Source organism: Lissotriton helveticus, chromosome 10, assembly GCF_964261635.1.
Source record: "Lissotriton helveticus chromosome 10, aLisHel1.1, whole genome shotgun sequence".
Classification (NCBI taxonomy): Eukaryota; Metazoa; Chordata; class Amphibia; order Caudata; family Salamandridae; genus Lissotriton; species Lissotriton helveticus.
The window spans coordinates 552,636,365-552,650,010 of record NC_136071.1 but is presented as its reverse complement, the minus strand read 5'-3'; the positions used below and the strand labels follow the sequence as shown (position 1 = coordinate 552,650,010).

The window sequence follows — 13,646 nt, the reverse complement described above, 5'->3', positions numbered from 1 at the left end:
CATCAAGAACGTCTCCAATCGTAGGCTCACGCACACACGTCCAGGCCCCCGTGCAGTCCAGCAACCCAAGTCCGTCATCACGAGGAGACCCAGAGCACAGATCGTCGGCAGCCATTTTGTGAATTCAGCCTCCTCACCACCCTCCGCGATTCTCGGAACAGTTCACAAATGCGGGCCTTTACAGATTTCCGGGGGGTCCCAGCTTGGCAGCCTCGGTGAAAAAAGGAGATTCGCCCAAGGCGGGGGGCCGTCTGCAGTATCCCTGGCGCTCCTCTCAAACAGAGTCCGAGGACGAGGGTCCAGGGTCGATGGACGGAGCAGCGGCGGGGGGGACCCCTTCACACGATCAGTCCACGGAGCACCGCGCCCCGCACCAGCCTCACGGCCGTCAAGGCAGGCCCGGATCAGGGTCACCGGGATGTTCTCACAACGGCTCTCACCAGTGGCGCAGTCTCTCGGCCAGGGCCGACGGTCACCACAACGCCAGGTCGGATCCGATAGGCGAGGCCCCTGTCTCAACACCACGAAGGCCCAGGTCCCTTCGGGGGGGCACAACTTCGGAACCGCAGCACGCCGGAGTCTCCAGGCCAAACGGTGAGTAAGAGCGAAACGTTGCGTTCCTATTTCTTCGGAATTATGTCGTCTCTGGGCAGGATATGCAACAGGATATGCGAGTCAGGCCAGAGGGCTGACGGAGCCGAGCTACAAGGCGACCATTACGCTCGCGAGCTTGGCTCCTCCCTGAACCCTTGCAGTGTTAAATAATTAGTGTGCAGTTACACACTGGATGAAGCCATAGTTAAGCCCACACATCCGTGAAGTGCGCTTACTTTTTTTAGATGTTTTTTCTAGATATGCCACTAAACGTCCCTAACCCCATTTTAAATGGAAACGTAAAGTGTGGCAAATGTACATGTAGAAAAACGTCCTGGTTATTGGTTTACTTGGTCCCCAGAATACACGTGGGTTCTTCTAAGCTCAGAGAAAATTGGCCACAACAACATTGAGCAAAATCTTAATATTATTTACTGAATATGGCGTAAGAGCCTGGTGTACAAAGCAACTATGGCAGCTGAAAGTCCTGCAATTCGCAAAATCACAAGGTTTGCAACCACAATATGGCTTTTTGTCATGTATTAAACCCATTTTCAATTTCGGTAACATGCTACTAAATTGTAAAATGTGTTTATAAACCCATAACGAATCGCTATATGGAAGGGGCATGTTTAGGGCACTCCATATCAATTTGTTGTGACTAAAATCGAGTCACATAACGTTGAGATTTTACTGGCACCTAAATGGAGATGTTTACTCATTTGCAAATGCGAAGGGGTCCATTGGGAAACCCTTCCCCTTTTTGAATGTTTATTTTTTTTTTTATAATTGTATTCATTGATTTTAGTGATCATTGTATTCAGAACATCTTTAATATTAACTTCACACCGACTATTCTCACTGCAGCCCCGGGCCTTTACGTTCACCACCCACCCATTGAGATACCACAACAAGACCACTCTCTTCTCAACCTCATGGTAGCACGTAGCACCAACATTATCCTGTCAGACTTAAAAGCAACCACAGTATCCTCCTATGCAAAAATTGTGACACACCCTAAGTTCAAATAGAGGGGCTGACAACACTATATACAAAAGCGCAAACAAAACTAATGCTTGACAATTATTTACAAAAGGTTGACCCCCCATAATTACACATTACCCACTGCATATGCCTCACATCTTGCAGACCTGTTTCCACATGCGCCACACCAGAATATACTTTGCCAACAACCCAAGGGTTCCCCCATCCTACCCCGCTGTCCCCGATATCCCTTCTTTCTTCTCTTTTTTTCCGAACTCTTGCACACTCTATTATCTCCCATCCCATTACATGGCAACGACCTCGACCTCTCACCTGCACCCTCCTTATACTTGGCTTAGTAACCTATACTTTTACTAACCACGAACAACTCACTGCTCCAATCAAATTTAATTGAATGACCGCCCTCAACTTAGATCTTCAACTTTAGTCTCACCTACTATGCAACTATTCCAGAACTCCTCTGATATAACTGAAACACAATCCTACTTTTAGTGAGTAACTCAGATTACTGATCTGTAATGTACTTTTATCTTCAATACCACATGCTATATATTGAGACACGCTCGCTACCCAACTTCTTTCACAGAATGTTTGTAACTCCTATCCTTATCCTGTTATGTGCAAGTGTCCCGACTCTCCTATCTGTATCTTCTTAAACCTTGACTTCAAAACAATAAAAATGTTTGGAATAAAAAAGAAATAAATGAGTTGTGATAAAACGTTAAAAAAAAAATGATTGAAAGGAGGCAGTGGTCCACCGTACAACTGCAGATTCTCAAACAAATAAAATACAATTTTCTTTTTAAATGCCGCCCCATTTTCCGTAAGGAAAATGGTTTGCATTTTTGAAAAAAAGGTACTTTAACCAAATAGCAATCACAGACATGGTCAGCTCTCCCCAGCAGGGATGCTTTGTGATGGGATATAATTGTCCTGAGTCGCAATTTATGACCTATTGCATGCACATTGATGAAGATGCTTGGATTGCGACCCACTACAATCAGGAATGTTGTGAAATGACCTATTAGTACATTGTTCTGTTCACAAAAATCCTTTCCGTTTGCAAAAAAATGGTGTGCAATTTTCAGCCACTTTTTGTGAATGGAAATTTCATACACCAGGCCTTAAACTCTTATCATTTTCACAAACAATTGTTATTGTGCATCAAATGATAACCGTGAGATTTTCATAGCACATCTTTGGTAAAGCACTGAGTCACAAGCATTCTGTTCTAGAAAAGTGATGATGTAACCCAAATTTTTCAGATCAGTGCAGAAGTCATCTAGCTCTGAGACAAACTAATAAAACGGAAATATTTTGTGAGCCTTTTCAGAAAACCTGTCTGGAAAAGTTTAAGGTCCTTTCAGCATAAATTGCAAGGTGTATACCTGAGTTTTCTTGGAATTTTAAATTAAAGATCTAGTGCAACTCAGGATGCCTCATTTATTGAAAAGTCCTTCCAGTAAGTGTGCCCAGAGCTCTGTGGGACTGTTAAGCGACACAGATACCTTATCTTTGAATTACAATGGCTACTGAGAGACTACTGCCAAGATGTAAAGTGTCTGCATTACTTTGGATTACCAAATTAATATAGGCACTTTCCTGACTGTCTTTTGGATATTCCTTGAGTGGTTGGGGTCCTCTAAATGCTACCGTCTCTTAAGAGATTAACAAAACTTGGCTTGCCTGCCAGCCCTTACCAGTCCTTTATGCCCCCAGTATTTACTGTGTGCTCTTCTCTTAGCACTAAAGTTATCTGGCATGTGACCAGCTTCTTCTGAGTTAACAATTCACAGCCAGTGGAGTTAAGCGCGGTGGGGTGGTAGAGCGCTTCGACAGACGCCGGAATGGGTTTTATTTATATATTTAATTGTACCTATTCCGTCGTCTGTCGACACCAACCCCTCTCACCCCACCCTGTCCCATCGCGCATACTTGCACTGGCCGCTGCTGGAGTTAACTGCAAAGCAGCTGCTGAAATGCTATGAGTTACCCATCTCCATGTGGCCAACAACAAATTGCAACAAAGAGCACACGTCTGCATATATTCAGGAAATAGAATTAGCTTCTGCAGCTTTATCTTTCACATCCTGCAAATATGTTTGATATGTAACTTTATCTTTCATATCTTGCAAATATGTTTGATATCTTTAGGAAGGAGAATCAGTTGGCCTGTAATAAGCTGTTCATTATTTGTTTAAATATGTTTCCCTATCCCTATAAATCGAAACGAGAAAATATTTGTGCCTGGAAAGATCCAGGTATGCTTTCGAGCTTTAAACATTCAGTGGTGTGGATCTTGAATATCGATTACAGAATATCATGGGACAATGATATCGTAGACAGAATATTGAGGGACAAAATATCAAAATGTAAGTATGTATTGATTTTCAGTACGTAACATCACCTATGTGTACCTGGCAATATACATCTTCAAGGTACATAGAGGTATAGTTTAGAATGTACATTTATTCTTTCCCATATTCACATACCGTTCAATATTGTGTCCACGAAATTAGTGTGCCACAATATTCTTGTCCTTGATATTCCAGAGTATTGAATCACATCGCTGCCAACATTGTTGCTCTCTGATCAGATCTCAGCCGATCCTTCTTCCTTTAGATTACATGATGCATTGTAGGCAGTCAGGAAGATATTAATGTGGGGGGCACCTGGTGTGCTCAGATGCAACTGTCAGAAAACCTGTCACTGATTCGAAGCAGTCACTCAGTTCTTGACATGTGTTTCCTGACATCTACTGATGACAGCATTTAGTATGTATAGGCCCATATGGCACCCTGAATTATTACTGCCCCAACATGGCATGGCCATATAAGGAATCCATGTTTCCTCCCACAGAAACGTTTGCTGAGCCTTCGCTGCAAGCAACTCAGATGAGGCTGAAGAGAGCCCGGCTAGCCGATGACCTAAATGAGAAGATTGCTCAGAGGCCTGGCCCCATGGAGCTGGTTGAGAAGAATATCCTTCCAGTGGACACTGTTGTTAATGGGGCAATCACAGGCAAGTAGAAAAATGGCCCTACAATATGGAACACACCACTGAGTCTTATAGTAGGAGACCTTGCGTATTGCAGAGGCTAAAAGCATAGTAGAGAAACTCTTAGATCATAATAGTCATGCAAAAAGAATCCATAATTGCTGAGAGTTTTTTTCACAGAAATAAAGTGAGCAGGCTAACATATTTATTCGAGGTACGTTTTCTACAAAAATAAGGGCCACAAATCTTTTAATTTGTTTAGTCATTCTGCATTTTCAACTTTCCTGCTCCTTAATGCTTTGTATATATGTATGCTCCCCTTAATCCTCTGTTAATAGTGAGAGAGCTCTCCCTCTCCCTCTCTTTTTTCTCTCATGCCCCTCCCTTTCATCCATCTAATTTCTACTCTTGCACTCTTTCCCTCTTTCACTCTCTACTGTATCAGTCTGTATTGCGCTCTCTTCGATTTTTCCTCTCATTATTATTTACAGGGTGCTATTTTATCCCCTATTCAGAGATGTGTCTCTTCCTCCTTCTTTCATGCATGCAATGACCCTATCCCCATCGTTTACTTTAATGCACCGTGCTTCCATTCATTCAGCCTCTCATTAATGAAATGTAGCTCTGCCCACCGCCTCCTGCTAATACATGATATTCGTGCTGCTTTCATCCCTGGTCAGTAGTGCAGGTTTTTCTTCTTCTTACTTCCCCTCAGAATAAGTCTCTTCTAAGATAAAATTATATAACTTGTTTGGGTACTATACATTTTGCTGAGTTATTCAAGTGGTACAATATTTGGCATTTCCATTAGTATGCACATTACCTAAAAAGTAATCTTGCTGACCGATTTTGCTCATGGATGCCTGAAATAAAAGCAGCTAGGAAAAATGCTTAGCATCAACCACTGGGAACCAAAATAGAATAGAGCCCCTGTTTAAAGAAATGGAATAAAATAATTAATCTGCAGGACAACACTGAAGTTTTTCATACCCACAAATATCTTCACAGGCTGAAAATGTTTTAAGAACCATATGTTTAATTAAAAAGCAACACCATATCACTTGAAGATTGTTTGTGTATGTGGATCTAAAGTTGGATAAGAAACAGATGTATTAGTTTCCTTCTAGCCTGAGCAGTTCAAAAGAAGACACCATAATGATCACTATGTTTCTCAAAATAATATAGTCATCATGATATCTTATGCACCCCCAAGGTAGAGGGTGAATTACCAATTGAATGAGGCTGTGCCAAGATTAAGAAAACATTGTGTAAAGGCTAAATTTCCTAAAGTGACTGACCTATACTGTACTTGTGTCCGTGCAAATATTCCAAGATGGCTGGATGGTGTGCGATTTCCATTTTGTTTATTAACATTCCAGAACCATATTTTGTTTGCCTAACTGCAAATAGTTTCCGAATGCTCTCTTAAATGATAGATAACTTCTACACATTGTGACGAGACTGTGGTATTGCACCAACAAGAGGTGGGCTTCCAACAAGTACAATTGAGAAGGATCCTATAAGAAGGGAACTGGAACTTAGGGCCTGATTATGACATTTGGCGGTGCAGGCTTGAGCGGTACTGCCAAGAGTAACAGCTGCCCACCAGATTACAAGTAATTTTGTGGTCTGGCAGGCAGGTGGTGTGACGGTCTTGCAGTGGTGCTAATCAAAGGCTCATTGTGAGCCTTAAACAGCACGGTCGTGGGCCCCCCAAATGCGCTTTCCTTCAGGGGAAGGAATTCACCACATTGTGCATTCCTTCCTGTGCAGGAACTGGGGGGTGCAAAACTACAGGGGGGGGCAGAACACGTGCCCCCCTGCATGCACCCCCATGCACAGGGGCAAGAGTGGGCCCCCACCACAAGCAGTTATATGGAGTAAGAACCTCTATGACACCGCTGGCGGTGACGAAAGTCGTAATAGGCTTGGTGGTGCCTATATATATGTATATGTGTGTTTGTGGGATTGTGTGCGTGTGTATGTGTGTGTGTGTGTGTAGGCTTGCTCTTATACTAAATACCATTATGAATTTTTGGACAATGTATTTCTGATTGTATTTGCAGATGGTGAAGATGAGTGTCCTGAAAACCTGGATGCTAACTCATTTGATGAGGACAGCAGTGATGCATTGTCACCGGAACAGCCAGCAAGCCAGGATTCCCAAAGTTCAGGAGCCTCGCCAGCAGAGGTGAAGATCTGTGACTTGTCTCCAGTGCAGAATACCACTGTCCAGGTAAAGGTCTCATTGAAAATAATGACCAGCTGCATTGTTGTAGCATACCTTTGACTGGTTGTGTTTCGATTAGATGTTCTGGTCTGTTAGGAACAAATGTTGGAGCTTGACCAAAGACTTGGAGTTTTTCTTGGATTTTGCTTCAAGAGGAAGAACATTCTTAACCCAAATCTGAACGGTAAATATGTATGGCATCACGATGAAGGTGCATTGTCACCTCTGAGAGACAATTTTTAAATCTACGTGAAACAGATTCTAAACTATATTTTAATACTTCGAATTGATAAGGTTTCCAGAAACTGGAGATACTGGTGACGGTTTGGATGCATCAATATATGGAAGTATATATAAGTATTATCGGTCAATCATTGTTAAGAAGGCTTCAGAACAGCTGAATTGACTAATGTGACCGTTGTAGGAATCTGTGTATAACCTGAAGATCTCTATAACCTGAGGATCTCAAGGTCAAATCCTGGCGGGTCCACTAAATTCTTCACCTTTCAGATGTTCATAAAATCAGTATAGTTTCCTGAGAATTAACATCTGATGTCAGTGACGAGAGATCAGGGAACTTTTTATGACTGCGCTCTTTTAAGTGTAGAAATTGCTGGTTTCTACAACTAAAAAGATAGGTCCACACCAACAGCTGCCAGTGTTGGCCAAATCCAGTTTTGTTGCCACACACATATTATATGTCAGGAAAGGTGCAAAAGTTAAAATCTCACTTCTAGAGGTACTTAGAGATGGGATTCTAACGTGTCTGTCTCTGCCAAGTGTCTAAGTAGATTTAAAAGGAGGTGGCCATAAGGACCTAGCTCTGAGATGAAGGTTCTGGAAATTCCCTTCTGGGCCCTTTCACAGGGATGGAAGACCACTTAGGATACAAGCCTGAAGGAGATGTGGCCTAACACCCATAGCTGGGGACCTTGGATTGGAGAACCAGGTTCAAATACCGGCTTTAGCTTAACATCATGTAAATCTGGGTAAATAAATTATTTTCCATGCTACATACAAATAAAAAACAAAGATTCAAAAGGAACTTTAGAAAGTTGACTGACAGATCTGTGACCTGCTCAACCCATTCTCTTATGCACCAATTGATGTTATTACCTGTTGTTTGAGTTCTTGTGTCTTTCCTTCAGGTCCTCACCTTGTCTGTGCATGCTATGAACTAGTCTAATGGCTGCTTGCAGTATGCCAACTACAGACATATGACTGTTTGTTAGAACTGGGGTCTCTAGTTGGCAAGGGTATGCACCTTAGTCCAAGTAGGTACCACGGCTTCCGACAGGGTAGCCTGACGCAAAGTAGGTAGGCGAAACGCAGGAGGCAATGTGTAAAGTAATTGTGTAACATACACAGACAGTGGCACAGTAAAAGCACTCACAAAAGGACACCACACTGGCAGTGCGGTCTCCTCAGTCTCTCTGGGTGGCAGCAGCTGGTCGGGGTACACGCCTGGGAGGCTCGGCGGCCCCTCTTCCTTCCCGCAGTTCCAAGCAGCTCCTCACCGGGACGAGCCCCTCGTTGCCAGGCAAACCTGCGCTGCCGCAAATCCCAGCGCGGCTCGATTGCTGACGTCTGTGGTGACGTGTACGGGGTTCCCGAGGCTCCCGGGCCGCAGCGATGCGTTCAGGGGTGATCTTGGAACACAGCGCCTTTCTCACGATGCACAGCCCGATCAGGGACTAAGGTGGCAGTGGTAATTTCGGGGCATACAGCGCTTCCTTCCGTGGCGCTGAAATCACAGCACACAGCGCCTGCAGAACCCCGAGCTGGCGATATTGGCAGTCACTGTGAGATGTGTGAATCCCGGGCCAGCGGCGGTGAAGGACTCACGGCGCGTTTCACTGTAGCGCTCTTGCCCAACACGCAGTGCAGTCTGGTGCCAGGGCTGCTAGTGGGGATTTTAATGAAATGCTTTTAGCTCACCTCACCTTCCAGTTCAGGTAGGGTCCTCAAGCAGCAGCGGTGATTTAGGGGTGAATGAAATAGCCTCACACACCCAGTGCTGCAGAGACAGTAAAGAAACGTGTTGATCCTTATGAATTCCCCTCCAGCAGGGGAGCAGTTAGCAGTTCGTTATGGAGACACTCTGGGGGTGTTTCTTCAGTCTCCCTGGCAGGGCAGGATCAGCAGGCAGTAGGGCAGCTCAGCAAGGAGGGGCAGCAGTTCCTGGGAGCAGTCAGCCTCCTCACAAGTGGCAATCCTCCTGGCGGTAGCAGTCCTTATTCCAGCAGAGATTCTTCCTGGTACAGCAGTGTAACAGAGATGTGTGGCCAGAACCCTCTCTATTATACCCTAAAGTCAGGTGACCGGGAGGGGCGGCACTTTCTGGAAGAGTCTAGGGGGTTGGAAATCTCTGGAAAAATCCAGGAGGCTCTGGGTGTTCCCTTTCCTACCTGTCTGTCAACAGGGACAAAAGGCTACAGTTGTGAAAAGTACCAGACCATGCAGTCTACCAGCATGCAAATGAAGGGTAGACCTCACTGCAGTAGCAGGGCCTATGGCTGATACACTAGTGTCCCCATGTTTTTAAGGGAGAGCACCTGCACCTCAGCACTGTTTAGCAGTGGTAGGGGCCCAGAGTCCTAAGTCCAACAAAAATGTGGAGTCCGGTGGGAGGCAAAAGAGGGCAAAAAATGTAGGGGAAGACAACCCTAGAACGGACAGGTCTAACACTGTTGCTTTTTTTGTTAGATAGAATAATAAATGTGTTTGGTGCAATTTCTGTCTTAAGAAATAGTTAGTCTGCAGGTCATTTTTACTTATAATTAGGGATCATGGTATTATGGTATTTATTTCTTTGCCATTTCCATCTCTATTTATCCATATTTATTTTTTGCTCATTTTATCTATATTTATCCATATATATTTTGGGTTTTGTGGAAAAATTAAGCTGAAGTTAGTATATTCCCACATTTATTTAACCGATAAATATGCATTCATACTTGAATGTCTGCCAGGTTTCAGTGCTGTGAACCCCCACAGAAGATAAATCAGTACACTTATATGAAAATATGCAAATTTCAGTATCAACCGTGTACATATCTACTGCTATTAAAGCCTCTTTACTAAAATGCCTTTCGTTTTTAACCCCCTATCTATCAATCCACACATCTATTGGCCTGGCAGTCATGGCAGAAAGTGTTTAGAATTACTCAAAAAGCAACACAATTTCCGTTTTTATCCACACTTAGAAATAAATACTGACAAGAAAATGAATGTGTTCTGTTTGTATTTATCTGTAAAATAAAGTTAAATCGGAAAACAGGGAACCTTATTTATAATTCTCCAATTTGAAGTGTTTTCCTGATGAAGTTTACAACTCTTTCAATACCTAACCGAAAATGTTTTACAAAACATTTTAGCACAGAATGCTTTCCATTTCCACACTAATTTAGTTCTGCATTTGTTTTGCATTTTATCTAGAAATGAAAGGGGATCTTGATTTAGGTTTGTTCATGTCATTAAATTCTGGTAGCAAATAAGAATGTAACTATTTTATCATCAATGACAGTGCTAGGTGCGTCTTGTTCCTGTATTTGGCAAACATGCAGGTATTTAGGCAATAGCTAGACATACAAGGTTATTTGATACTTCCTCATCAGCCTATCTGTTCTTTTCATCGCTTCAGTTTCTCCTCCTTTTTACAACCAACAAATCATTGTTGCAAAGATAAAAACTGAGGCCAAAAAGCCTAGCACATCTCATGTCTGAGTTATAAAATAAACGTTGTTTCTTCGGCTCCCTGGAAAAACAAAGCACCAAAGTACATACTTCACCCCTTGAAATGACCTGTGCTGTGTTGGGGTCCATATGAGGTGTAACACTTGCCATAGTAACTTAGCCAACCGTAGGGGAACTTCAGGCTATACTTTGTAAGTATAACACAAGCCAACACCTTAATAAGTGAGCAAGAGCTGGCTATAGTTTGGGCATCCCCCTCACGTAATCAAATCTCCCCAGTACTATCCCAAACAAAATTTTGGCTACTACACAGGACTTACTGGCCCCTGCTCGTCTAGCCGCGCTAGGCCTCAGAGAAAATGACCTATGCCTGAACTGCGGCAACGAAAAGGGGGACCTAGCACTTCTCATCTTATACTGCCCAAAAATCAAAACGTTTTGGGAAAAAATCTTTGTTTCTATAAAAAAAGGTGCTGGGATGCATTCTAAACCCAGAATTCTCTTCCCTCACCACCGCATTCATGACTGCAGGAGTTGTTTCACAGAATGACAGGGATCTGCTAGACCACCCACTGATTGCGGCAGTGAAAATGGTCCTGTCCAACTGGAAAGACACAGCTAAGACGTCATACAAAGGCTGCTTCAATTGGGTGACGTACCTCAGTGGTGCAGATAATACTGCACTGCAAAACTCACCCTGGAGGCAGCTACTAGGGGGATGTGGAAATCACTTGATATGTATCAGGACTCCTATGAAGCCCCATGAGATCACTTGGGGAGGACGGCTGTCAACAGAACGCTACAAACCCAGACTAGGCTCGTCGCTATAGTACACTTCTTGTAACCGTTCTTCACCCTTTCTTTTCTACGCTCTCTTTTTCTTTCATCTGTCCATAATCTCCTAGCAAATCAATGTAAAGAGGTGCAGCCAAACACGAATACCAATTACCTGTATCTACGGCAACACCAACCAAGTTTGGCTGGTACCCCGTAACAGAAAAACTAATGTACTTGTCTGAAAAATTTGTAAAATACTTTGAAATTAAAAAAATGCATGGGGTGTCAAAATTTCCTTCAGTTGCACTCCTCATAGCAGATGGGGAAATGTTACATGCCACATGTTATGTAGTACATATGGGCTTGCATGAATGAAGAACAGTTTTGAGAACACTATCGCTTACCACGATTGATTGTGAAGCAGGTCATTTAATTATTTCTGGGTTTATGCCCTGGCAGTGAAAAAATAAATGCAGTCCAATTGCATGTGTTATTTGGAAAAAGAGTACTGATAAAAAATTATTCACACATTTATTACTCCAGTACGAAGGTTAAAATATGTTATTGCCACAGTAGAGATTAACTGACTTAAGAAAATGCCTAAAGATTTAATTCTAAAATGTGTAAAATTTACAAAAGAAAACAACTAACGGCATACTCACAATGCCTAGTGACTGGAATTCTATCTATCCTTGTGGCAACTGTTACCCCATCTGCTCTGCTTATGTTTGAATAGTTTTGTTTGTAGGAAGTGCTTATAAATACACAGTGGCAACTTCTCCGCTATGGCAGGGATCGTCGCCTCCCTCTGTTGAGTGCCGGGCAGCAGACAGAAATGGAAAAAATAAAATGATAATAAAACCATTTTATTTTATTTTTCTGTCGGCTGCAGGCAGCTAAGTCTGGATGGGGTGGGGCCATGAGGAGTGCAGGGGGAGGAGTAGTGCACACTGTAAAGTGTGCATGATGGTTTCGCCAGCTATCTAAGGCCGTCCAAACCGTCATGCACACTTTGAGCACTCTCCACCCGAGCGGTGTTGTACGGCTGGGTGGAGTAGAGGCACAGACTCATAGGACCTGAGTGAGCGTTAAACAAGCTCACTCAGGCCAGTCAAGGCGCTGCTCCCATGAGAGCAGGGTCTTGATTAGCATCCAGGAGCCTGCGCAGTGTGCAAGGACCCCGATCAGAAAAATCCTGAGATGGCGGCCGGCAGCGCAGCAGCAGGTAAGTTATTTATTTTTATTTACTATTCCCCCTATTGCCCCCTTTCCAGAGTCCCACTTCTTCTTAAGAAAGGGAGCTGCTACTGTAAAACACAGAACAGCTTAAGCCATACATGCAGATTAACAGAGTTTAACATGATGTTTGTTAAGTGTCATTGTTGATGGAGGGGTTGATGGAGGGGCATAATGACTCACTTGACCTTTGCTTCTTGCGAGTCATGGCCCTCCGCACCCTCAACAATAGTAAAAAAAACAGCAGGTAACACTGCTCATAGATGTATATACACCACATAATACAACCTTAGTTGCAGAACTACTGATGGATGATTGGTGATTTTGCTCTCCACTCTTTTCAATCTCTCAGTCATGAAATCACCTCACATGCTACTACTTGTGGTCAATACATTGCTACAGTTAATATGACATCTGCTCCTCATTCATTCCACCTGGAAGTAGGGAATCAACAAATCACTCAAGTCCTCCTGGTCAATGTTTCAGCTCTCTATCCTGCTGTCTCTCCTAGGATGGTTCAGTATTACATTTGAGGATTCAGAATGGTAACTGAGAACCGTAATCTTTGTTCCACAATGATTTTCACAGGGTTGCCTATGTAGCATCAGTCGCTTGGATGGGCTATTCGTGCTCACCTACCCTGGCCCAAGATAGTCTAGTGATGTTAACCAACATATGTTAGCAGCGCTTCTTGACAATCCATTACATAAACTGTGTAAGATCATCATAGGAATTATGAAAACCTAACAATAGTTTCCAGTAGTTTTAGGATGGCTTATTGTTGTGTTAATTTTCTATATAAATTGAGGCACTCATAATATGGATATCAGACAAAACACCATTACTGTGAGTTTCCCGAGCTGCAGATTTAATCCTGTGTTAACATTGTCAAACTTTGTTGCCATTATTCATGGTATGACTGCCCAAGAATTGGAACATGACCTTTGTGCTCCTTTTCCCCCCTTCGTAGCACCAAAGAGTGGCCTCGCCTGCCCCGGATTTTTTTAAGCCTCTACCTGCTGTGGAGCAGCAGATAACACGCCCTGCAGTCAACAACGCAATGTCTCCAGCAAAGCCTGCACCAGCGCTGGTGAAGGTGAGTCTGTTATTG

At 43.2% G+C, this 13,646-nt stretch overlaps 1 protein-coding gene across 2 annotated transcripts in view; it reads left to right on the top strand.

Moving 5' to 3' along the window:
- Window positions 1-13,646, top strand: part of MRTFB (myocardin related transcription factor B) — a 304,268-nt gene that overhangs the window by 156,953 nt on the left and 133,669 nt on the right. Inside the window, exons 5-7 of one of the 2 annotated variants that reach the window (XM_078663094.1) lie at window positions 4,459-4,620; window positions 6,663-6,832; window positions 13,506-13,631. In XM_078663094.1, coding sequence (XP_078519220.1) covers window positions 4,459-4,620; window positions 6,663-6,832; window positions 13,506-13,631 — 458 coding nt within the window. The remainder of the gene's footprint in view (window positions 1-4,458; window positions 4,621-6,662; window positions 6,833-13,505; window positions 13,632-13,646) is intronic. The other variant, XM_078663095.1, reaches the window with a different exon arrangement.